This window comes from Anomaloglossus baeobatrachus, chromosome 5, assembly GCF_048569485.1.
Source record: "Anomaloglossus baeobatrachus isolate aAnoBae1 chromosome 5, aAnoBae1.hap1, whole genome shotgun sequence".
Classification (NCBI taxonomy): Eukaryota; Metazoa; Chordata; class Amphibia; order Anura; family Aromobatidae; genus Anomaloglossus; species Anomaloglossus baeobatrachus.
Window position 1 is genome coordinate 327,752,624 of NC_134357.1, and position 23,086 is coordinate 327,775,709.

The 23,086-nt window shown below is 43.0% G+C and overlaps 1 protein-coding gene across 1 annotated transcript in view; it reads right to left on the reverse strand.

Moving 5' to 3' along the window:
- Nucleotides 1-23,086, reverse strand: part of LOC142310066 (uncharacterized) — a 41,502-nt gene that overhangs the window by 6,369 nt on the left and 12,047 nt on the right. The window contains exons 6-13 of the mRNA XM_075347536.1: nucleotides 20,086-20,152; nucleotides 15,804-15,864; nucleotides 13,920-14,005; nucleotides 12,472-12,612; nucleotides 10,833-10,877; nucleotides 8,708-8,851; nucleotides 2,621-2,685; nucleotides 401-461 (exon numbers count right to left, since the gene is read on the reverse strand). Coding sequence (XP_075203651.1) covers nucleotides 401-461; nucleotides 2,621-2,685; nucleotides 8,708-8,851; nucleotides 10,833-10,877; nucleotides 12,472-12,612; nucleotides 13,920-14,005; nucleotides 15,804-15,864; nucleotides 20,086-20,152 — 670 coding nt within the window. The remainder of the gene's footprint in view (nucleotides 1-400; nucleotides 462-2,620; nucleotides 2,686-8,707; nucleotides 8,852-10,832; nucleotides 10,878-12,471; nucleotides 12,613-13,919; nucleotides 14,006-15,803; nucleotides 15,865-20,085; nucleotides 20,153-23,086) is intronic.

The window sequence follows — 23,086 nt, forward strand, 5'->3', positions numbered from 1 at the left end:
GCTGCTTTCACAATGCTGCTAATCATGATCATGGGAACCTGGCTTAAAGGGAATCTATCAGCACAGAATGACTGTTCAAGCCACACAGGCACTTGGGGCATCATAGTGTGGATAAGCATTTAAATTCACCTACCCACCTGCTTGTTTTCCATTGTTCCCCGCCCTTCTCTGGTTCTGTGAAACCGGAGATGTCCATCACAGAAGAGGGTGGAGATAGAGGGAAAACAAGCAGGTGGGAAGGTGTAGTTAAATGTTTGGCCCCGCCATGATGGAACAGTCATCCTGTGCTGACAGAATCCCTTCTGATTTTCCCATTCATCAGCTGTAGAGACTTGCAAGGAAAAATAAAACCACCACATAAACAATCACCCATGGGATGGGAAGAAGCTTGTATACTTACTGTAGTAAGGCAGCCACATCCTGGAATCACAGTAGTCACTTGTACATTACTAGCAGCAATGCTGGAAAGAGAGAAAAGTATACATTCTAGTATAGTCACATATATATTGTGCATATATCATAAGACAGATTCAGTGCCTGTTTAACACCTTAACCCCTTAAGAACTGGGTGATTTTTTTTTTTTGTGCTATTGTTTTTCCTCCCCCTTATACCAAGAGACATAACTTTTTTCTGCTTCCATTGATATAGCAATTTGAGGGCTCTTTTTTTGCCTTTAATGACCCCATCCATTTTATCATATGATGTAATGGGTAAGCAGCAAAAAAATGACAAGTGTGGTGAAATAGCAAAAAAAAAAAGTGAAATTCTGCAATCAATATTTTTTTTTATTTACAGCGTTCATTTTAGCATAAATTTGACCTGGCAGTATGATTCTCCAGGCCAGTACAATAACGTAGATATCAAACATGTATAGTTCTTGTTTTATTGAAGTGGTGAAAAAAGTTCAGAAATTTTTGAAAATAAAATCTTGTTTGTGACTTTCCGAGAGTGGTAACATTTAGGCTCTGTGCCCACGCTCTGTATTTTGACGCGGATTTTGATGCAGATTTTCAGAAATCTTCAGCAAAATCTGCATGTCCATTGTGAAGCCAGCAAAATTCAGAAGTGCTGTGCCCACGTTGAGTATTTTTCCCTTGCGTATTTGGTGCAGATTTCTTTCTTTCTGCACCAAATCTGCACCAAATACGCAAGGGAAAGATAAACAACGTGGGCACAGCACTTCTGAATTCTCACAGACTTTGTTGGCTTCACAAGGGACATGCAGATTTTGCTGCAGATTTCTGAAAATACGCGTCAAAACTACACAGTGTGGGCACTGGGCCTAGGGTATGTGCGCACTAGAAAATGGACTTTTCTTAATAAAAATCCACCCCTATGGCAGAATACTGCACCCGCGGTAAAAACCGGGGTAAAACCGCACCCGCGTTTTTGCTGCGATTTGCCATGGTTTTGCCGCGGTTTTTGCGTGGGTTGGTCCCTGTGTTTTTTTTACAGTTATCTATTGCAAAAACTGCAGATACCTGCAGAAATGAAGTGACATGCACATTAGTTCCGCAGCAGAAATTCTGAGGGTAAATCCGCAGGTATAAAAAAAACGTAGTGTGCGCACAGCATTTTTTATACCCATAGGTTTTGCTGGAGAATGACTGCAGAAATGTTAGACATATTTTCTGCAGCAAATCCGCGGAAAATCCGCGGGAAAATCCGCTGTAAATCCACAGCAGGAAAAGATGCGGTCTTGTCCTGCGAGGCCACATCAAAATCAGGGAGATGACGGACCTAGTACATTATGGAATCTGAGTGCCGCATGATGTCTGTGCAGAGACCGCGATTCCAGCTATGTGTCATCTTGTGTTCTCTGTTTTTAGCATAACTCCATCCACACCACTGACTGGCTTCTCCCTGTATACACTGGAAAGGGGATCTGTCTTTGAATTAAGATTAGCTGTCAAAAACCTGGTGACAAATACCTTTTAAGTGAATAGAAGCTGAGACACAGTAACTGAGAATGACGTACACATTGTACAGAGCTCTGGTTTCAAGCTCAATACCCTGCCGGCTTTGGGACCTGAATATAATTGATCATTATGGGCCTCATGATCTCACCAATTGAGTATTGATAGCAGTGTAGCAGTAGTGGCTGAACATGCGCCGTTCTTATAAGCTCTTTTCTGTTTAGTTTGTAAGCATTGCACTGGTAGGGATCACTGAAGTCGAGAGTTAATTCCCCGCCATCTTAAGTGCTACTATTCTCCTCCAATTCTGCAGAGGCAAAACTTCATGCCCCACCATCAGTGAACACACCACTCGTCAGCCTCTTGGGTTACCGCTTGATGGCAGGCACATCTGCTCGATTGACAGCTCAAACCAATGACATTGTAGTGCTACAGGCTTGAACTGTTAGCAGGAGTGCCTGCGCCAGGAAGCTGGAGGGAGACTGAGGAGTGATGTGTGCCTGACACGCAATATCAGACCAACCCATTAAAGACAGGCCATCAATATCTTGGTCATGATAAACTCTACTAAGGGAAAAAAGAAGTCTCAGGAGGTGATAGGGGTCTTGTGGTGCTAAAATATTGGCCATGTATTTTTTCTGTGTTGCTTTTTTCACATGACATGTTTAGTTTTGCTTTACTGCTAAAAATCACATGATCTTACTTTTCACCGATGATCACACCGATTGATCGAGCATTAACATTCACCTGTGCGCTTAACATTAAACTCTGTGTGGAAACAAAAATATTGGAGTGTTATTTTCACTTCATATTACTATTAAGCATTTCTTTTTTCTATAATTGTTGATTTTTTTCTTGCAAACTCCAGAGGGATCAAGAGAAGAAACTTGATCTTGTCTTTTGTTTGATGTAATCTGATCTGCCTTAGAGACTTAAGGCCACTTTACACACAGCGACATCCCTAGCGATGTTGCTGCCGATTGCACCCGCCTCCGTTGTTTGTGCGTCACAGGCAAATTGTGCACAATATCATTAGTCCCCGTCACACATACTTACCTGCCTAGCGACATCGCTGTGGCCGGCGAACTGCCTCTTTTCTAAGGGGGCGGTTCGTGCGGCGTCACAGCGATGTCACACGGCAGGCGTCCAATTGAAGCGGAGGGGCGGAGAGCAGCCGCAGGAAAGTCACGCCCACCTCATTGCCGGAGTACGCAGGTACGGTGTTGTTCGTCGTTCCTGGGGCGTCACACGTAGCGATGTGTGCTGCCTCAGGAACGACGAACAACCTGCGTCCTGCACCAGCAACGATATTTGGGATTTGAACGACATGTCAATGATCAACGCTTAGGTGAATATTTTTGATTGTTAGTGGTCGTTCGTACGTTTCACATGCAGCAATGCAGCTAACAAGGTCGGATGTGCGTCACGAATTCCGTGACCCCAACGACATCTCGTTAGCGATGTCGTTGCGTGTAAAGCCCGCTTTATTCTCATGTGTGAATCACAGTATTTTTTGGACTATAAGACGTAACTAGGTTTTAGAGGGGGGGAAATAGGAAGAAAATTATTGGTCATGGCGCACTGTTATAGGGTTGGATCTGCTGATGACCATGTTATGATCCAAAATTCTGTACTAATGTCCCCCATCCTTGGCTCCTTCCAGGTATGTATGTCTTCCATTCTGGTGTATATGTCTTCCATCCTGGTATGTATGTTCCCCATCTTTGTCCCATCCTGGTATATATGATGCCCATCCTGGGTCTATTCTCGTGTAAATGGCCTCATCCTGGTCCCATCCTGGTATATATGAACCCCATCCTGGTATATATGTTTCCCATACTGGGCTCATTCTGGTATAAATATCCCTCAACTGGGAATACTGTGTATCATCCTCATCCTGGTGTATATGCTCCCTATCCTGGTATTTATGTCCCCCATCATGGGCCCATCCTGGTGTATATACCTCCCATCATGCTGCACACATAAAAAAAAAACAATTCTACTCACCTTCCATCCGCTCTCCCGTGCGCTGTGTCATCTTCCGATGGTGGCAACTGACTTCAGAGTGAAAGCAGCGCGGCGCATGACGTCAGTGCCATGCACACCCAGACACATGCTGACGTCAGCTACCAGAATATTTACTGCTCCCCATGCCTGGAATTATGAGCACTGGGACAAGTGAATATCCATTTCATTAATAACGTACACATGTGATCGCCAAGCAGCTCCAGTAAGCCGGCGGCTGGGTGATCATATGTGCCGCTATTAGAGAGAATGAATATTCACTGTTCCTCACACCCTTAAGCTAGCCCATGTCTCATTGCATGTCTTCAGTGCAGAGATGATGGCTATATTATGGGAGTGAGGAGCAGTGAATGTTCATTTTTTTTTTTAATAGCAGTCACACTATTAGCCCTGGTGCCAGCTCCTGCCTCTTGTGAACCTGGTCCTCCCTCCTATGACCCGCTACACTGCATCACTCCCCTCTGCATCCACAGCCAGATACAACTGGACTATAAGAGGCACCCCACACTTTCTTTCAAAATTTAGAGGAAAGACGTGAGTCTTATAGTCTAAAAAATATGATACTTCTCCATGTCAATATAGTACACTTAGCACCAAAAATGTAATTGGACTCTTTCGCAAATATAGAGGAATTGTGTCTCGATGTAATACACTTTGAAAACATTTTCCTGCATTTAAATAGCGTAAAATTTGTGTTTTTTATTCCAATTGTAGTGTGTGTATTTCTGAACTCTAAATATGATGCTCTCCAGTATTCTCTGGGTAATGGGATGAACGTTGTATGTGAAAAAAAAACACTCAGTGATATAGACTTAAGCTACTGACATTCTGACTACTCGTATAACGTATAGCCACAATGGATTCTGCACAGGTCCATCTGTTGACTCTTGTCTTTTTTTACTTAACTGATAAAATAAACTGAACGTGAAAAATTAACACTTCGACAGCAATAATTCAAGTGTTGGCCATCAAAAAATTATTCACATAGTTCATCCATATGCTGACAGAGTGACGTCTACTTTGTCAATGGTTTTTGTAATATACAATAAGGGGACAACTTTGGGGGATAAAATATGGGAGATCTTTCTATTTGACACTACTAATGATGATCAACTTGGATGTTTAATCCTGGGGATGTCTGCCATTCAGAGGCCGGTGACAGTGTGTTGTAAAACTTGAATTGCTAGTGTGGCGCTCCTGAGGCTTCCGTCGCCACAGGGACATTGCACCCCAGTCAGAGGTGTGATGTCCCATCCTGAGTAAGGAAAGGGGTACATGCCAGTTCACAGGCAAATCTGCACTACACCATTGTTAGGTACACACAGGGACCAGGGACAGTGGCAGCAACCCTCCCATGCTGCATGCTGGGAGGGGCCGTAAGACCCATCCCTGCTCCCATAGGGTGGTAGCTTAGCAACTGGGGGGGGTGGGAAGAGCCAGAGAGTGTAGAGCAGAGAGGAAGGTCAGAGTTTCAGTTTACCTCAGGGAGTGAGAGAGTGAGGAGCCAGCATGTAGCTGTGAAAGAGAAAGGAGCTCTGTGAGTTCAGAGTGTCCGCAAGAGAGAAAGAAAGCAACAGAGAAGGAGAAAAACAGAGAGTAGAAGAAGAGCTCCAGTCAGGCAGGAGCTAAAGAAAGAAGAAATTGATGCTTCCTGGTGAAGACCCTGGGACTCGGAGGGTCCAGGTGACACCAAGCAGGGAACGAAGGGATTCCAGGGCCACAGATAGCTTCAGAGCTGATGGCCAGTGAAGTCAGCTGAGAAAGGACACAATTAGAGGGGTGCACTGGCATTTACCCCCAGATCTACCCGGGATCGGCGGAGGTCCCTGACGGTGGTCCCAGCAGTCCAAAGGCTCCTGCAGGCCTTGACAAGAACTGTGAGTAAAAACCTGGAACTGCACCCTCTGGAGTTGCCTCAGTTATTTTCGCCTGCATAGACACTTACAAGCACTAACAGTGTCCCCGGGGCATCGCTCCACCTGTGGGGAGCAGGACCATCCAAGCTGCCATTCCATCAGCCCCGGAGGCCCCATACAGCAGCGGCAGCTTAATAGCCGCAAACCACAGGTGGCGTCACGAAAACATAAACTTTAATTACTCCCAAGTCACCAGCCATATTAACTGACACCCACCAGGGCCACGGAGCCGGGCCCCGCCACCACCGACGATCCCCGGACTAGTCCGGCCCGGCACCGGGTGTCCCATAGCCCTGGGGTGGGCGAGTCAACTTGGCGTCACGAACAGGATTTCGTGCCCGGTCCCACCGGGTACTGTGCGCCTGCAGAAACTGTGCTTAAAAGACTTTCCCTGTTTGAAAACTGCCGCCGCCATTAGCCTCGCTGAGCGCAGGAAGAAGGGGGGCGTGCCCGAAAAAGAGCGCGAAGGGAGCGCGCCATCAGAGCAGAGAGCCGTTAACCCCGCGCGACCCAGAAGGGAATTTGAAAAGAAAATTTACTGCTCGGCAGTTGAGCTCGCTGCCTAGAGAAAGGAGAAGTCGACTTACCGGCCGGAGAACGAGGATCACGGAAAGACCAAGGGGGAGCGGACGGAAGATGTCTGCGTTCAGCCCTGTCGGCGGGATGGCGGGACCCCGAAGTGGAAGAGGCGGAGTGGCTTTTGATGTGGATGATCGCGGCCCGAGTGAGCTCCCCGCGGGAACCGCTGCCTGGTTGGAGCGGAAGCTGGGTCGATTCTGTGTCCGGGTGAGAGCGCAGACGCTGCAGCAGGTGCTCGACTGGAAGGCGAAAGTCCAGAGGATGGTCGCCGTGGTGTGGGCCCAGGAACAGAGAGCCGCCGCAGCAACCGTGTCGCGTGAAGATAAAGCCACGCAGACCCCCACGGCATCCCTTCTCAGCTGGGAAACAGAACCCGACAGCACCGTGACAAGTGAGCCCTGTGTAGCACCACTCCGGGATCAAGAGGTACCGTGTACGTTGCCCCCGCCACCGTTCCCGCTGGAGGTCCAGAGCCCGGGGATGTATTGTGCCTGGAGAGGAAGTCCGGTGTCCCGTACGACGTTGGCACAGTGCGATCCCCTGCATGGTAACCGCATCCGTGAGTTAACCCCTGAAGTTAAAAGTGCCAGTTGAAAGTTTTAAAGGGCCCGCTCCAGAAATTATGCCTCCTGCCTTTGTTGAACGTCCCTAAGTTCTCCAGGAGATGCCACCCAGCACGAGAGGTGGAAGGAGGAGGACCTTGTCTGACTTGTTGACCGCCGCTGGGTCGGAGTCCCAGTGGGCGCCATCAAGGGTCGGAGCCCCTGGTGGAGGACGACAAGGAGTTAATGGAGTGTTGACAGTACATGGCCCTTGTTCTTTTTGAAGATGACACCCTATCCCTGAATCCTTGGCCCCTGTTCTTTTTGAAGATGACCCCCCCCTGTTTATGTGTTACCAGGCCACTGGACTGGAATGTGGTCCCCGGTGAATGTGTCATTTATGTGCCTCCCATAAAGGGATGTAATGTCCTAAAGTTTTAATGTTTTATGCATAACAAAATTTTGCAGTTTCTCCCATTGTTTTTTTTTGTTGTTTCAGCCCGAGGACGTGCTGGGATTCGCTGTGGGGGAGTGTGGCGCCCCTGAGGCTTCCGTCGCCACAGGGACATTGCACCCCAGTCAGAGGTGTGATGTCCCATCCTGGGTAAGGAAAGGGGTACATGCCAGTTGACAGGCAAATCTGCACTACACCATTGTTAGGTACACACAGGGACCAGGGACAGTGGCAGCAACCCTCCCATGCTGCATGCTTGGAGGGGCCGTAAGACCCATCCCTGCTCCCATAGGGTGGTAGCTTAGCAACCGGGGGGGGGGGTGGGAAGAGCCAGAGAGTGTAGAGCAGAGAGGAAGGTCAGAGTTTCAGTTTACCTCAGGGAGTGAGAGAGTGAGGAGCCAGCATGTAGCTGTGAAAGAGAAAGGAGCTCTGTGAGTTCAGAGTGTCCGCAAGAGAGAAAGAAAGCAACAGAGAAGGAGAAAAACAGAGAGTAGAAGAAGAGCTCCAGTCAGGCAGGAGCTAAAGAAAGAAGAAAGTGACGCTTGCTGGTGAAGACCCTGGGACTCGGAGGGTCCAGGTGACACCAAGCAGGGAACGAAGGGATTCCAGGGCCACAGATAGCTTCAGAGCTGGTGGCCAGTGAAGTCAGCTGAGAAAGCACACAATTAGAGGGGTGCACTGGCATTTACCCCCAGATCTACCCGGGATCGGCGGAGGTCCCTGACGGTGGTCCCAGCAGTCCAAAGGCTCCTGCAGGCCTTGACAAGAACTGTGAGTAAAAACCTGGAACTGCACCCTCTGGAGTTGCCTCAGTTATTTTCGCCTGCATAGACACTTACAAGCACTAACAGTGTCCCCGGGGCATCGCTCCACCTGTGGGGAGCAGGACCATCCAAGCTGCCATTCCATCAGCCCCGGAGGCCCCATACAGCAGCGGCGGCTTAATAGCCGCAAACCACAGGTGGCGTCACGAAAACATAAACTTTAATTACTCCCAAGTCACCAGCCATATTAACTGACACCCACCAGGGCCACGGAGCCGGGCCCCGCCACCACCGACGATCCCCGGACTAGTCCGGCCCGGCACCGGGTGTCCCATAGCCCTGGGGTGGGCGAGTCACTAGATGTCGCCTTACTTACGATATATTTTTTTCATGGTGTTTGGGCATATCATGATACTCAAACTTATGAACAAATTTTAAAAACAAAAAATGGTTAAGTTTTTTTTTTTCATTGCAAAGTTCTATTAGTTTGCTTTCATATTTTATACTTACAGCTGAAGCTTGGACATACACAGTGCCACCTGCTTGGATAGAAATGCCTACTGCCGCTGTTACATAGACTCCAGCACTTGAAATTACACAGCTTGTCAGTTCTCCAAAGTTCAAGTTAAGATAAATGCCAGCGGTCACACCTAACTGTAGAAAAGCAAATTAAAATATAGTTAACTATTCAATAATTAAAAAGCAAAACCATTGATGTCGGGTTCAAATCCCACCAAGTAAAACGTCTGTAAGGAATCTGTATGTTCTCCCTGAGGTTCCATAGGTTCTACAGCAGCGCAGAGACCATGTTTTCCTTTCCTTCCTTGTCGTTATTGGGTTTTCTGCAGCAGTTGTCATATACAATACGTGTTCCGTGTTGTGACTACCATAATCAAAGAAGGTGAGCAAGATATCACTGCATATCATCTCAGTTATCTGGAGAAGACCCTAGTGCCCTCTTTGTTTCCTATAGCTCATTGTCTCATATCCAAAGTCCATTGCATACATAAGGATGCACTAGAATGGGTTGCAACCTTAAGAAATGCTGCTGGAGACATGTCGCTCAAACTTTCAGGCTGGACAGTAGCATCATAAATAAGTATAACGTATCGGCTCAGTCAGCCTGATAGGTTTACAAACGGATATGACCAGGAAAGAAAAAAATCAGCTCAGTTAGCCTCTCTACTCTGCTATATACAGGTACAGCAGAGCAGGATCGCTGCAGTGCAGGTTTTCTCCCTCCAACTGCTTATCTCATTGTGTAGCTTTCTCAGGCTTAAGCCCCATTCTATTGCGTGCCTAGATTGGGTTGCAGCCTGGAGTAGGTGACAGTGGCCAACCTGGAGTATTCCTCAGAGAGCCTCTTTAAATATCTAGTAAGAGAAGAGCTGAATTTGTCATCTGTTCTTTTTGCACCACTTGTTATGTCCACTTTAGCCTAAAGGGTTATTCTCGTGTTAATAAACTGTAATAGTAGAGAAATAAGTAAGTTTGCAGCAGACTTGCTTTTTCTATCTGCAGTGATTTTTGTGCTGTGATAGCTCTTGTGTTAAACTGTTTACAACTCACTGTCAAGGAGATTGACCACAAAAGCCTGGCCAGTATTCCTAGTGCTCTGATCTCTATACAGTAGTAAGGAGCTGCTTACCTGACCCTCCCTGACAGCTCCTGATCCACAGTATATATCATAAATGTGCATGTCTTCAAATGCGGTAATGCACATATGATAAAATACTCTCATAAAGTGCTATAGTGTTTCTGTATATTCTTATTAGAAAAAAATGCCATAGTGCAAATTCACATCAATTAAACAGCCCATGTCAGGACAATCAAATAGACTATAATAGCCGCTTCTATTGTAAGAGGTAGATAGAGAATCTCGTAGGCTATGTGCACATGTTGCAGATTTGGTGTAGAAATGTTCTGCATCAAATCTGTACCTTCTGGCAGAAAAACGCACCAAAAAACTCCTCCTCCATTTTTGGTGCTTTTTTCCTGTGCTTTTTCTTAATGAAGTCTTAGGCTAAAAAACGCAGGAAAGAACACCCCAACAATTGACATCCTGCCTATTATTTCTGTATTAAAATCTGCACCAAATCTGCAAGGGAAAAAAAATGTAACCAATGTATTATAAATGCAATAAAAAATAGGATATAAAAAAATAGGTCCTTATACAATTGTCCAAAGTGTGCTTCAGATCATCCCGGCTATATATATATATATATATATATATATATATATATATATATATATATATATATATATATATATATATATATATATATATATATATATATATATATATATATAATGAGAGAGAGAGATGTACGTATAGCAAAGTGAAAAGAGAAAGTTACTCCATAACAAACTTGGCTTAAGATGTGCCAGGATAATACAGAAGATAGGTTCTAGGTTCATGGCCCCCAGGAGTGGAGTATAGTCGAGGATTACTATGCGATCCTCACACAAGTGTGGCTCCAGCCTCAATGATCGGAAGCACATACCTACTTCGCTGTATTGCACTTGTACTTTAAGAAACATTGTTTTATTTTACCTAAGTCATGTAGATTCTGTAACAGATCATTGATGAGACACCAGTAATGAAATTAGATGGCAAAAAAGTGAAGATACTTACACCGCCCAAACCCAGTGAGGTGCAGTCTGAGCTGCTTAAGGCGACCTGTAAACCAAGAAAACACATTTCTTTCAGGTGGGTGATCAACTGTATTATTTTATCACAGTGCCAATACATACGGTAGTAATAAATGAATGGCAACTGTATTGTAAAGCATTAATGGTATTTTGTAATTAGTTTTTTCTCTTTCAACATTTTTTCGTGAGATTTGTTTCTAGGAAAACTAAGTGACAATCAGTGTGTTTTATCATTACCAGTCTTACTGCTGTCACTGTAGTGGATTCCTGAAGACACACAGCAAGGCGAAACATAATGCGCCAGCAAAAGAAATTTTTAACTTTATTAGCATGAGGTCATGCTCCCACGGGTAGAAATGCTGCATGATTATCCTTCTGTGCGTCCGCACCGTAATACTCAATAGTCATCTACCCTGTCTATTATGTTTTTGCTCTTTCAGTGCAGATTTGACACCTTGCAGAAGATTTATAAATACGGTTTAACTTTTTGTCCTTCTTCACACATCCGTGTTTCCGGTATGTGTGGCATCCATTTTTTCATAGATATCACACATGGCTATTATAACCTATAGAGCAGCTCAATTTTTAGATGGACTATGTGTCCTTCCAACACACATAGTGACATGTCCATTTTTTATGGCAGAACGGATGATAATGGCCAATAAAACTCTTTGGGTCTGTGATATGTGCAGCACATGGATTACATCAGTGTACCATCTGTGTGCTGTACGTGTTTAACATTGTAAAGTATAGAATGTCATCCTTTCTTTATCCATACTAAAAAAAACTCTGATGAATGAATGCAAAAACAGACACATGGATGACACATTGATGATACACTGATCCAAAACACTGACTGACATTGGTACAGATTTTTCACGTATGTGTTTTATATGGATGTGTGAAGGCGGCCTTAGACTAAATAATGGCAGTATGAGTTCGCATTATTCCCTGCACATGTCTACTGATCTGATTGTCAGACATGTGATGCTAACGGGTATGGCTAGATCAGAGATTGGAGATCCACCCACACCTGTTAACTAGTTGGATTGCACTGTCAAACTTTGGCAGCATGATCTAACGCATTCTGGTGGGGATCGAGCCATTCGGAGGCCCAGCTCCTTCATCAGGTGAAAAATCACAGCTGTACATCTGATGAAGGAGCTGTGCCTCCGAAACGCGTAGAAATAAAGATCACATGCTGCAGATACTTCAGTTTCTTCTTCACAGCAGAGCAGTTTTTAACACTTTCCCTTCCCGCATTGATTTTAGAGCCTCTTTCATGAGATCCAGAGCCCGTTCTTGGTATCACTGAGGCCTCAGCGATCAGTAAGATCAAGAGAATAGTGGTGTGAGAATATCCCTTTAATACATAATGTATTATATGTGTCACTCCAAATTGCCTTTTGAGCTTACAGTTTTATTTCTCACCTGAGAAAACCAATGAATAAGGAACTTAAAAGAACAATATCATGTTTCTTAATAAGGACACATGTTAATCTATGTCTAACAGTTTCATTTCTTGCCCAAAATTAATACATGTTTCAGAGTTTTAAAAAATCTGAAATGTTTATATTTTAACATCCAAATAAATATATGAAATCCTATACATAGGACATTACCTTAGTTTGCAGATTTGCTGCAGCCAGACTAATCAGTTTTGCTGCAGTGTTTTCAGCCATTTGGAAAACACTAACTTCAGTGCCTTGAGAGGGTGTGACTGGATAATTAGTATTTGATATGCTAAAGTCGTCTCCTATGAGCTGTAAGAGATAAACATTTTTTTCATCAAAAATGTTATATTAATAAAAGATATCAGTTTATTGTGGAATCAGAACAATTATTATTCTTTCCTTCTCTTAGGTTGATTTCAGTAGACTAAAGGTGACTAAAGAATGAAGAAGAATGCCATGTATGGATAAGTTCTCAGTAAATATGAGCAGATCTTTTTAAATGTGAATTCGCCGGGTTTGCCAAATTTTTCCCAAAAATGAGAGAGACTGATTAACTGCACTAGAGCGGGTGATGTGATAGCTGCAGGGAAATATGGTGAAGGCCATGGCTAGCACCATGAGACTCTTAAGGGGGCTTTACACGCTGCGATCTCGCTAGCGAGATTGCAAGCTATGGTACCCGCCCCCGTCGGTTGTGCGACACGGGCAAATCGCTGCCCATGTCGCAAAACCTCGCTTGCCCCGTCACACGGACTTACCTGCCCTGCGATGTCACTCTGGCTGGCGACCCGCCTCCTTCCTAAGGGGGCGGGTCGTGCGGCGTCACAGTGACATCATACGGCAGGCGGCCAATAGAAGCGGAGGGGTGGAGATGAGTGGGACGTAAACATCTCGTTCACCTCCTTCCTTCCGCATTGGCGGTGGAGGCAGGTAAGGAGATGTTCCTCGCTCCTGCGGTGTCACACGCAGCGATGTGTGTTGCCGCAGGAACGAGGAACAACATTGCTAATGAGAGGTAAACGATTTTTTGTTTTAGGATGACCTCTCCGCGGCAAACGAGTTTTGCTGCTTTTGCGATCGTTTTAGATCGCACATAACTGTTACACGCTACGATATCGTTAATGACGCCGGATGTGCGTCACAAACAACGTGACCCCGACGATAAAACATTAACGATATCATAGTGTGTAAAGCCCACTTAAGTCTTCAGGAGTGTGTAAAATAACATCCGACATTTTTTTTTTTAGGAGATCAAATGGCAATTTTTGAACCTGTGAATGTTAGGAAATTCCACTTAAAGTTGATGCCTCGCAGATCGATGCTCATCTCTAGTTGATGGATGCACAAGCTTTAGTTAATTTGAGGGGACATTTAAGGGGCAAAGCAACTATAGTCAATGACGTATGAAGTACACAGCCATACTTGATGTAGAGCCAATAAATACATCTCAATATCTTCTACTTTTCAGTCTACTTTTTAAATGATAAATTGCTAAAGGTAATCAATGAAGCACAGGCCTGTAACGTAAAACATTGTTGCGGAATGGGTCATAGGTAAATGTGAGCAATGATTTAGGAAACAAATTGTAAATGGAATAGACATGAAGATTAACTTACGGAATAGGAGTAAATAACATAATTAGTAGACGGTGTTACCGACTGGTGGTAGTAGCTGCATGATACTCCATTAAGTTGGAAAACGGCTGCAAAAAAAATCAAAGAAGAGGTTAACTTTGGTTTCTTTACTTTTCTTGTAATGCATACCTGTTGGAGTTCAGCATTTTCCATTTATTACTGCCTGTCTTAGCATTACCGATAAGAAAACTATCGTCTGATAACTGAATAAACAATTTACTAGTGTTGTCAATGCTCGACCATCATGTGTATGTGGTGGTCTGTTCCACAGTGATCTGGTCATTTGGGTGGGAGATGCCCTGTATGTCGTAGAATATCCTGGTGCACACAATGAAGGAGCTCTTTAGGGCTTGTTCACACAAGTATATAAGTCCGACGTGTGCCATTTTCAATGGGGAAGTGCAGATGATCGATTTTTTTTCACTGACAGAATAAGTCTGTGGCAAAAATCACAACATGTTGTGATTTGAATTTGAAATTGGATGAAACTCCCCCATTCAAGTCTATGGGTGTGAGAAAAAATATTGGATGTCACAATATAGCATCTGATTCTTACGAATACATTGGAGTTCTGTACTATAGGAAACTGTAAATGGTCCTGTAAATGATTAAGAGATGCTATGGTAAAAAAAATGGATTGTATACAGACAGCATGAGGATGACAAGTCATCCCACTTTTCTGAATGAAAATCAGATCTATTTTTTTATACTGTCGTCTGACACTAGCCATATACTATGGGATTTTTCATATGGTTTTCAGCGTCCACCAATCAAATGCATATGAATATCAAGAAAAGGTATTAAAATTAACCCATGAACTAATGTTAAAAATGCTGCAAAATCCATACTTTTATGTTTCACCATCTTTACGCTGAATATACTTTTAATTATACTTTTAAAAATTCTGAATGCCTGGCATAAAGGGGTCGCACTTAGTCAAATCTCGGTCTTTTTTAAATTTGCTTCACTATTTGAGTTCATGGCCCTGATTTTTATTTTTCGTTATGCTTCTTTTTGGAGTAAAAATGGCTTTAATAATGACTTTTACGTGTGCACTTTTATATTATTTAACTTGTGCCATTTTACATTAACATTAGTAGGTTTCATCTGTTTTCTTTTTGTTCAACAATGTGGACAGTGTGTATTATCCAGATGTTTTAGCCTAATTCATCATTTTTTACTTTACTAAATATTGCAACATTTATTGTACAATTATACTCCAGTATCCCAGTGGAGTAGAAAATCTGTCTAGTTTTATTATTGCCCAGGTGGAGAATAAATTATAACATTAGGATCATGTAACTGTTTGGTCTAAAAAGGTGCAAAACCAGAAAAAGACAAAAAAGAGCATGTTCAAAATTCATCAACCCATATGCACCATTTTGAAGAATTTACAACAATTGAATGAAGAATCGGGGCCTTTGGGTTCACCAAGAGTACTCCTTGTTGTACGTCTATATACTTTCTTTTGTGTTTTGGTGATTTACTGCCTTCTGTATGCATGGTATTAAACAGATGAAACATAACGATTTTGTGTGGTTAAGGCTACAAGTATTCAAAGTTTGAAAATTGCATTTTTTTTTAACAAATTATCACCAAATGTCCAAGTGCAATTTTCCATTAAAAATAACACTGTTTCAGGTTTAGTAGGATAAGCTGAAGCATTTCAGAGCTATCACTAAATAAACACATGTCAGATGTGAAAAATGGGACTTGGTCATTATGGTCATAATTGGCTCAGTCACTAAGGAGTTAAATTTAATATGCCGTAAATGTATAAGGTAGGATACCCCTATAAGGCTAAAAATATAGCCCTGACAACAAGAATGTGTAATGGGTCTTTATAAAAGTTGAGTTATTACTTACTTGTGACTGCACTGGAAGCCGTATTTACGACCCCTTCGACTACGACAAAAACAGATTTCACCTAAAATGTTAAGAAACACCTTTTGTTTACACAGGAAGTATCAGACATATTGGATACCGTATCAGATCAGAAAATAAAATGTTATACACGCCATCTTTTCCTGTCATTGTTTGACTACAAAGGCCAGAAAGACGATCAAAAGGATCTTTCTATTTTCTTTTCCAATGGATTAATGACTTGCTGTTCATATGTTTAGAATATTGAGTGTCCTAAATGCTTCAGGCTTTCAAAGACGCCAAGAATTTAAAAGAAGTAACTTGCCTATTCTTCAGGCATCTTCCACTAGGAAGACGCTCCACACTGTGCAATAGAATTCAGTGGGAAGGTTGAAAAGATGCTCCAGCATTTTTTTTTTTTAAGTGTTTTGTAAACATTTTCGTCTAAAAAAAGTAAATGTTTTATTAATTGTCTTGTGGATTTTAAATAAATGTCAAAAAACTGCTAATAAAAGATGCCCCCAAAAGGCAGAAATTCCTGAAGCATCCTCTACCTGAAAATCAGATGTGTTTGACCAGTGTGTGAACATACCTGATGGTCTATACTCGTAAGTGAGTATACCCATAGTCATCTTATAAATCCTCCAAATGGAAATGTTTACTTAGCTGCAGTGATAATGTGTGACACTATACCGTGATTAGTAGAGCCGTTATATGGTGATACAGAATAAATAGAAATTAGCTAGGAATCAATGGCTGATGGTGATAGAACAGCAAGAAATTAAGTAGTGGGCTCTGAGAACCAACTTTCATTCTGTAACGCCACACATGCTAATGGAGAGAAACTAGTATCACCTCTTATCTTCTAATAGCTTGATCCTGGGCTTGATCGACAGACTCCATAATGGTACAATTGACTTTTCAAACATTGCACAATTGGTGAGGTACAGTTTAAAGAAATCTGCACTGATCCTGCTATATTAGAAATTGTGGGTAGTCAGAGAAGCTGATACATTCCTTTTCAATTTAAAAGTAGCATATACTCAACTATGGATCACCGGCTGCTACCCCTACCTATAGATCTACTCCTGCCCTGGGTCCCCCATCAGTCTCTATTCCTGCGGTTGGGTGCTGACCAGGAAAATAAAGAAGAGGAGACCAGATTGGGAGTAGGTACAATTTTTAATTTAACAACTTAACCACATCCAATCATGTCACTGGCTTTTAACATCATAATTGATGTGCCACTGTCCATTACAACGTGGAAAGCCAACGTATCTTCCTCCGAATATTGTAATCCCAGGGCTACTACTGCTTGATGGTGTTAAGTTCCCCCTGCGAGGAAAGATGTTGCAGTTGGAACTAAGTTAGTGTCTGCAGTGGCTCAATTAACTCCTATATTGACTACCAGTCTAGGACTGGGGAGCCTTGGGCCCACCAGTAGCATTTACTCAGGTCCGACTGATTAGCTACATCCAAATATTACATTTCCCTCATTCCAAATTTACTTTAACTTCTATATAGTAGTAATCTGAGTAGTTTGTTAAATAAATGATGAGATATTGTCTTATCTGTACATAGAGAACCAAGTATATTGTGCCAACTGCTGCTCATATTTTGAAATTGGGGGCCCATGCCTGCACAGGGGCCCACCGGGGAATTCACCGGTTCTCCTGTGGGTCAGTCCAAGCCTTGTAACTGTTGTATGTAACAGATTCTCCCTTTGTTAGGGATACTTTACACGTTGCGACATTGCTACCGATATATCGTCGGGGTCACGTCGTAAGTGACGCACATCCGGCTCCGGTAGCAACATCGGAACGTGTAAATCCTAGTTGCAATGATGAACGAGCACAAAAGCGAACAATATCGCTGATCTGTGTAGCGTTGTTCATTTTCATAATGTCGGTGCGGCCGCATGTACGATGTTGTTTGTCGTTCCTGCAGCTCCACACATCGCTGTGTGTAAACCCGCAGGAATGACAAACATTTCCTTACCTGCGTCCCGCCGGCAATGCGGAAGGGAGAAGGTGGGTGGGATGTTATGTCCCGCTCATCTCCGCCCCTCCGCTTCTACTGGACGGCCGATTAGTGACGTCGCGGTGACGTCGCTGTGACGCCGAACGCACCTCTCCCTTGAAGGAGGGATTGTTTAGCAGTCACAGCGACGTCGCCGACCAGGTATGTGCATGTGAAGCTGCCGTAGCGATATTGTTCGCTACGGCAGCAATCACTACATATTGCATGTGCGATGGGGGAGATTGCTATTGCGCTGGACATCGCTAGCAATTGCTAGCGATGTCGCAACGTTTAAAGCCCGCCTAACTCCATCATCTCGCTTAGCGTGATCGCGGGTTGCCAATGGTTGCTATGACAACCAGAGGCCTGTTCTCCAGGCCTGCTATAGGTCAAAGCATAATATTGTAAAAAAACGTTTGTGTTTTATAAAAATTTTAACATAAAACACAATTTTTCAGAAAGAAAAGTTGATAGTTTAATAATAAAAAGAAATGCCCACATGGTATCACCACGTCCTTAATGAATAGTACTATGAAGAATCAGTACTACACAACTCCTGACAATTTTCTTCCAATATATAATTTCCTAATTTTTCCTAATTAGGATTATTTTTAATTCAAATGAGTTTAATTTTTTATTTTTCGTTTCAATGATCACATATTAAGTAATGAATAGAGTAGGGAGTTTAAGCTTTAAACTTTAAACTGTGCTACTTTATCAATTACAATTGATGTCTTTTTGCTGCTTTTTCTTTATATACATATATATATATATATATATATATATATATACATTCTATTAATTTTTATTTTTTTCCTTCTAAAGTAGGTTTCTTTCATTTTGGTGAACCAGTCCAGCGTCCGCAGCTTGCTATAATAAGACACCACACACTGAGATTTTCTATTCAGTGAGGTGTGCCAGCTGCCATCAAAACTGGGCAGAAACCTGTTACCATAGAAGACTGTAGCATTAGCCTTGTCATCGATTTCATTCTGGCAGTTAGGCACCATGACAGGAGGCTGGAAATGGGTATCAGGCAGCCTTCGCTTGTTCATTGATCAAGTTCTCTAGATCATGGAACTATATACTGAAAATATCCTTTGCTTTATGACTAATGTGGGGTTATAAGTATAGTTATGTTAACTTGTCTATTCCCATGTTATACGGCCTCAGTACTGCCAACCAACACAAGGTGTTACCGATTTCTGATTTACAGTTTCATATAGGAGAGAGTGGTTTTAAGCAGAGAGACAGTGTTGGCGGGGTTAACTCTAGTGCCAGCCCACAGTGGGGTGGAGTAAAGAGAATATAGTGAAGGATATTTCCTGGGTTTAAGAGAGCAGTTGTGTAGTGGAAGCTAAGGCAGAAGTCACATGCAGGAGGAAGCAGAGGTGACGGAATCTGAGTGCAGATTTTGTTCTATGGAAGTGAATTGAGAGACAAGGGGGGACCTTCCCCCTCCCCCCCAAGCAGGCTGTGTGAAAAGGTCCAGTGCAACAAGGAACTTTCTTTTAGAGAAAAAGAGGCCGCCCGGTTTAGGGCCACTGGTACTGGAGAATCAAATCTAAGAGAAGTAGCATAGTCATGCTGGGTACCCTAGGCACAGCGAAACACATAGACCCATGTGGTTAGTTACCAGTTGGATAGAGATAAGTCCCTCCGTGGTAGCCGAAGTGGAAAGAATAACTAACATGTCTGCAACTGTAATGGAAGCGCTGGTCTGTGCCCAAATGTCAATGCTTTGTAGGAAACATTGTTTGAAATGTGTCGCAAGCAATGTGGCATGGTGTTGTAAACTTGTTAATAGTGAAGCGCATGCAGTTTTTAACAGTTGCAGACTCTTCCTTAATGACTTTGAACGCGGTACCACACAGTGTGCATCAGATGATAAGAAGCCGGAATTCGGGTGAGAGGAACCAGTGCCATGAGGTAAAGCTTCCACACACTCAACCCTTGTTGGTAGCGTGCCGGAGTGAGGAATCTGAGCCTCTTGTCCATGGCTATCACATCGAGCAGCTTACATTAGCATAGTGAACATCCCACACTTGCTGTATATAGTCCTTTCTATCTTGGAGAGGGTTGCACATAAAAGGTGTCCTGATATGTAGGTGAAATTTATTTAGAAATTACCCAAGCTACCATTTCTGAGATAGGATTATCCTTTAACCCATTTTTACCTTACTTTCCCTTTACCCACTCTCAAAATAAATGAAGAAAATAAAGATGTAACTAATGTTTGAGGATTGTGCTTCTGATCTTTACTTACAGTTACAGTCACAGTTTGCAGAACTGCTGTCACAAGAGCTTGACCTAGTGCGATATTAAGGTTTAGTCTGCAAAAAGAATAACGTTATCATCATTAGTGAGGACAATAAAATATACTTAGGGAGTGCAATAAACAACTGGAAGAAGTTTGCCTTTTTGCTTATTTTGCTAGTTCAATAGATCTAGGAAATTGTTTATACTTAAAGGAAAATTCTATTTTTGTAGCATGTTAGTCAATAAATAGAAAGTAAACACAAGTCTGCAGGGTAAAACTGAAAAGTAAAAGGTAATTTTTTATACTTTCAATGGCTGAACTTAAAATATCAAAAAAATTCCATCACGTACAGTTTTTTCACAAACACGGACAACACAGGCTTTCTTGGGCGGCAAGGTGGCTCAGTGGTTAGCACTGCAGTCTTGCAGCGCTGGGGTCCAGGGTTCAAATCCCACACAAGGACACCATCTGCAAGGAGTTTGTATGTTCTCCCCGTGTTTGCGTTGGTTTCCTCCGGGTACTCTGGTTTCCTCCCACATTACAAAAACATACTCATAGGGAACCTAGATTGTGAGCCCCAATGGGGACAGTGTTGCCAGTGTATGTAAAGCGCTGTGGAATTAACAGCACTATATAAATGAATAAATATTATATTATATTATTATTCTTGCACCATACTTTGACCCCTTTGCGTGACTTATAGTGGATGACTATGGTATTAGATTAATTAGAAAGCATCGAATCATGGCATTCACTGATCAGCAAAAGAGTAACAATGTTTTGAACTTTTGACTTTCAGGCTCCATATCTCACCATCCACTACAGCTCTGAGCGTGAGACTACCTTCATTTTATAGAAAATCATCTTGGCTATCTCATACATAAATTGGACTTTCCATTATCTAGCATATAATTAGTTACTCAGATTGTCATGTCACTGCATTGTTACTGTTTTCTTCCTAAAAATTTAATTTTTACTATTTTGTTAGTATTTTGTAAATCCACCTTTAGTTTGAACACTGCCTAATTCCTTCTGGTATGTTCTACATCAGATTCAAGCATGATTCGACTGAAATCTGATCCCAGGTCTCTTGTACACGTTCTCAATGTTGGTGCATACTGGTCGACTCACTTGGGTATGTATACAGCTTTCTGTTCACCTCTATCCACAAGTGTTTGATTAGAGTGAGGTCTGGGAACTTTGGAGGCCAATCCAGCACTTTTACTTCATTGTCATTGAAGCATTTATTTGCCAATCTTGATGAATGCTTTTCAACATATGCTTCACGTCATTGTCCTCCTGAAACAATATGTCGTCCTGTCTAACGCATCGTGCTCCAGTGTGAGAAGTAACTAGCATGTAGCTCAGCATTGAAACCACCATCTATCCTAGTAGGTATCCAATGCCTTTGGCTGTGAAGCACCCCCGTATCATCAAGCTTCCTCCACCTGAACTTAAGGAGTACTTTGCACGCTGCAACATCGCTAGCCGATGCTAGAGATGCTGAGCGCAATAGTCCCCGCCCCCGTCGCACATGCGATATCTTATGATAGCTGCCGTTGCGAACATTATCGCTACGGCAGCTTCACACGCACTTACCTGCCCTGCGACGTCGCTCTGTCCGGCGATCCGCCTCCTTCCTAAGGGGTCGGGTCGTGCGGCGTCACAGCGACGTCACACGGCAGGCGGCCAATAGTAGCGGAGGGCCGGAGATGAGCGGGACGTAAACATCCTGCCCACCTCCTTCCTTCCGCATAGCTGCTGGACGCAGGTAGGAGATGTTCCTCGCTCCTTCGGCTTCACACACAGCGATGTGTGCTACCGCAGGAAGGAGGAACAACATCGTATGTCCATCGGAGCAAAATTATGGAAATGAACGACGTGACACAGATCACCGATTTTTGACTGTTTCACGCTCGTTCATCATCACTGATAGGCTTTACACCTTGCGACATCGTTACTGGTGCCGGATGTGCGTCACTTTCGATTTGACCCTGACGATATCGCAGTAACGATGTCGCAACGTGCAAAGTACCCCTAACAGTTCCTTCATTTTCTTGATCCGTTAAACCATTTTTCCTTGTTTTTTCCAGACCTATTTGCACCCATCAGAACCTAGTCTATTGACTTTTCTCATTGCTCCTAATGACCTGTTTCCAATCTTTTTCTGTTCACTTTTCATGCTTTTTGGCAAACTCGAGCCGATACTTCTTATGGCGATATTGAAGTCAAGGCTTCTTCACCTTTTTTCGGGTCACCTTTCCAGACTTGTGAAATGTGCATAGCACAGTGCTTGCATGGATGTCTGTGATCTCACTATTACTAAGAATATGAGCCACCTCCACTATTGTCTTTGTCACTCAAGAACTGATAGACCTTGTGGTGAGCCAACTTATTGACTGCGATATTTTACCTGGACATCAACCTTTTGACTTTTAAATGGATGGATGGATGTCATTTCATATTCTTCCAACTGTCATGGCACTCACATGATGCAGTTTGGCAATTATCATGACCCAGAGACTGCTTTCGATGAGCTGGATGATCCTGTTAATCTTTTCTTGGAAAATCTTCTTCATGGCTTCTCCTGGAATTCGAACGAGTGTCCTTTCACTTGGAAGCAACCTAATAGCACAAAAATCAACTATATATGCCTCTTTTATCAGACTCCGTGCTGTTATGCCTTGTGTGTGTGGGACAGTTTTCAGCTCTGCTACTTTGCTATATCCAAAACCTCTGATTATATCAAAACAGATGAATCCAGTAAACTAAGTGATATATATTTGGAAGCAGAGTCTCTTTGCCTATATCATGCTGCACTCAGAGGAGGTAGCAAAACCTTGCTGACAGATTCCCTTTAAATCCAAATTTAGTGCCCACAAAAGCCAAACTTTGTTGATACAACTGTTTCTCCTCTTCTCAAATTGATATTTCTCACTTGTCTTATTTACTGAACGTTTCCTATGTCATGTTGTGAATAAATATTTGACTGTTTAGATACTATGTT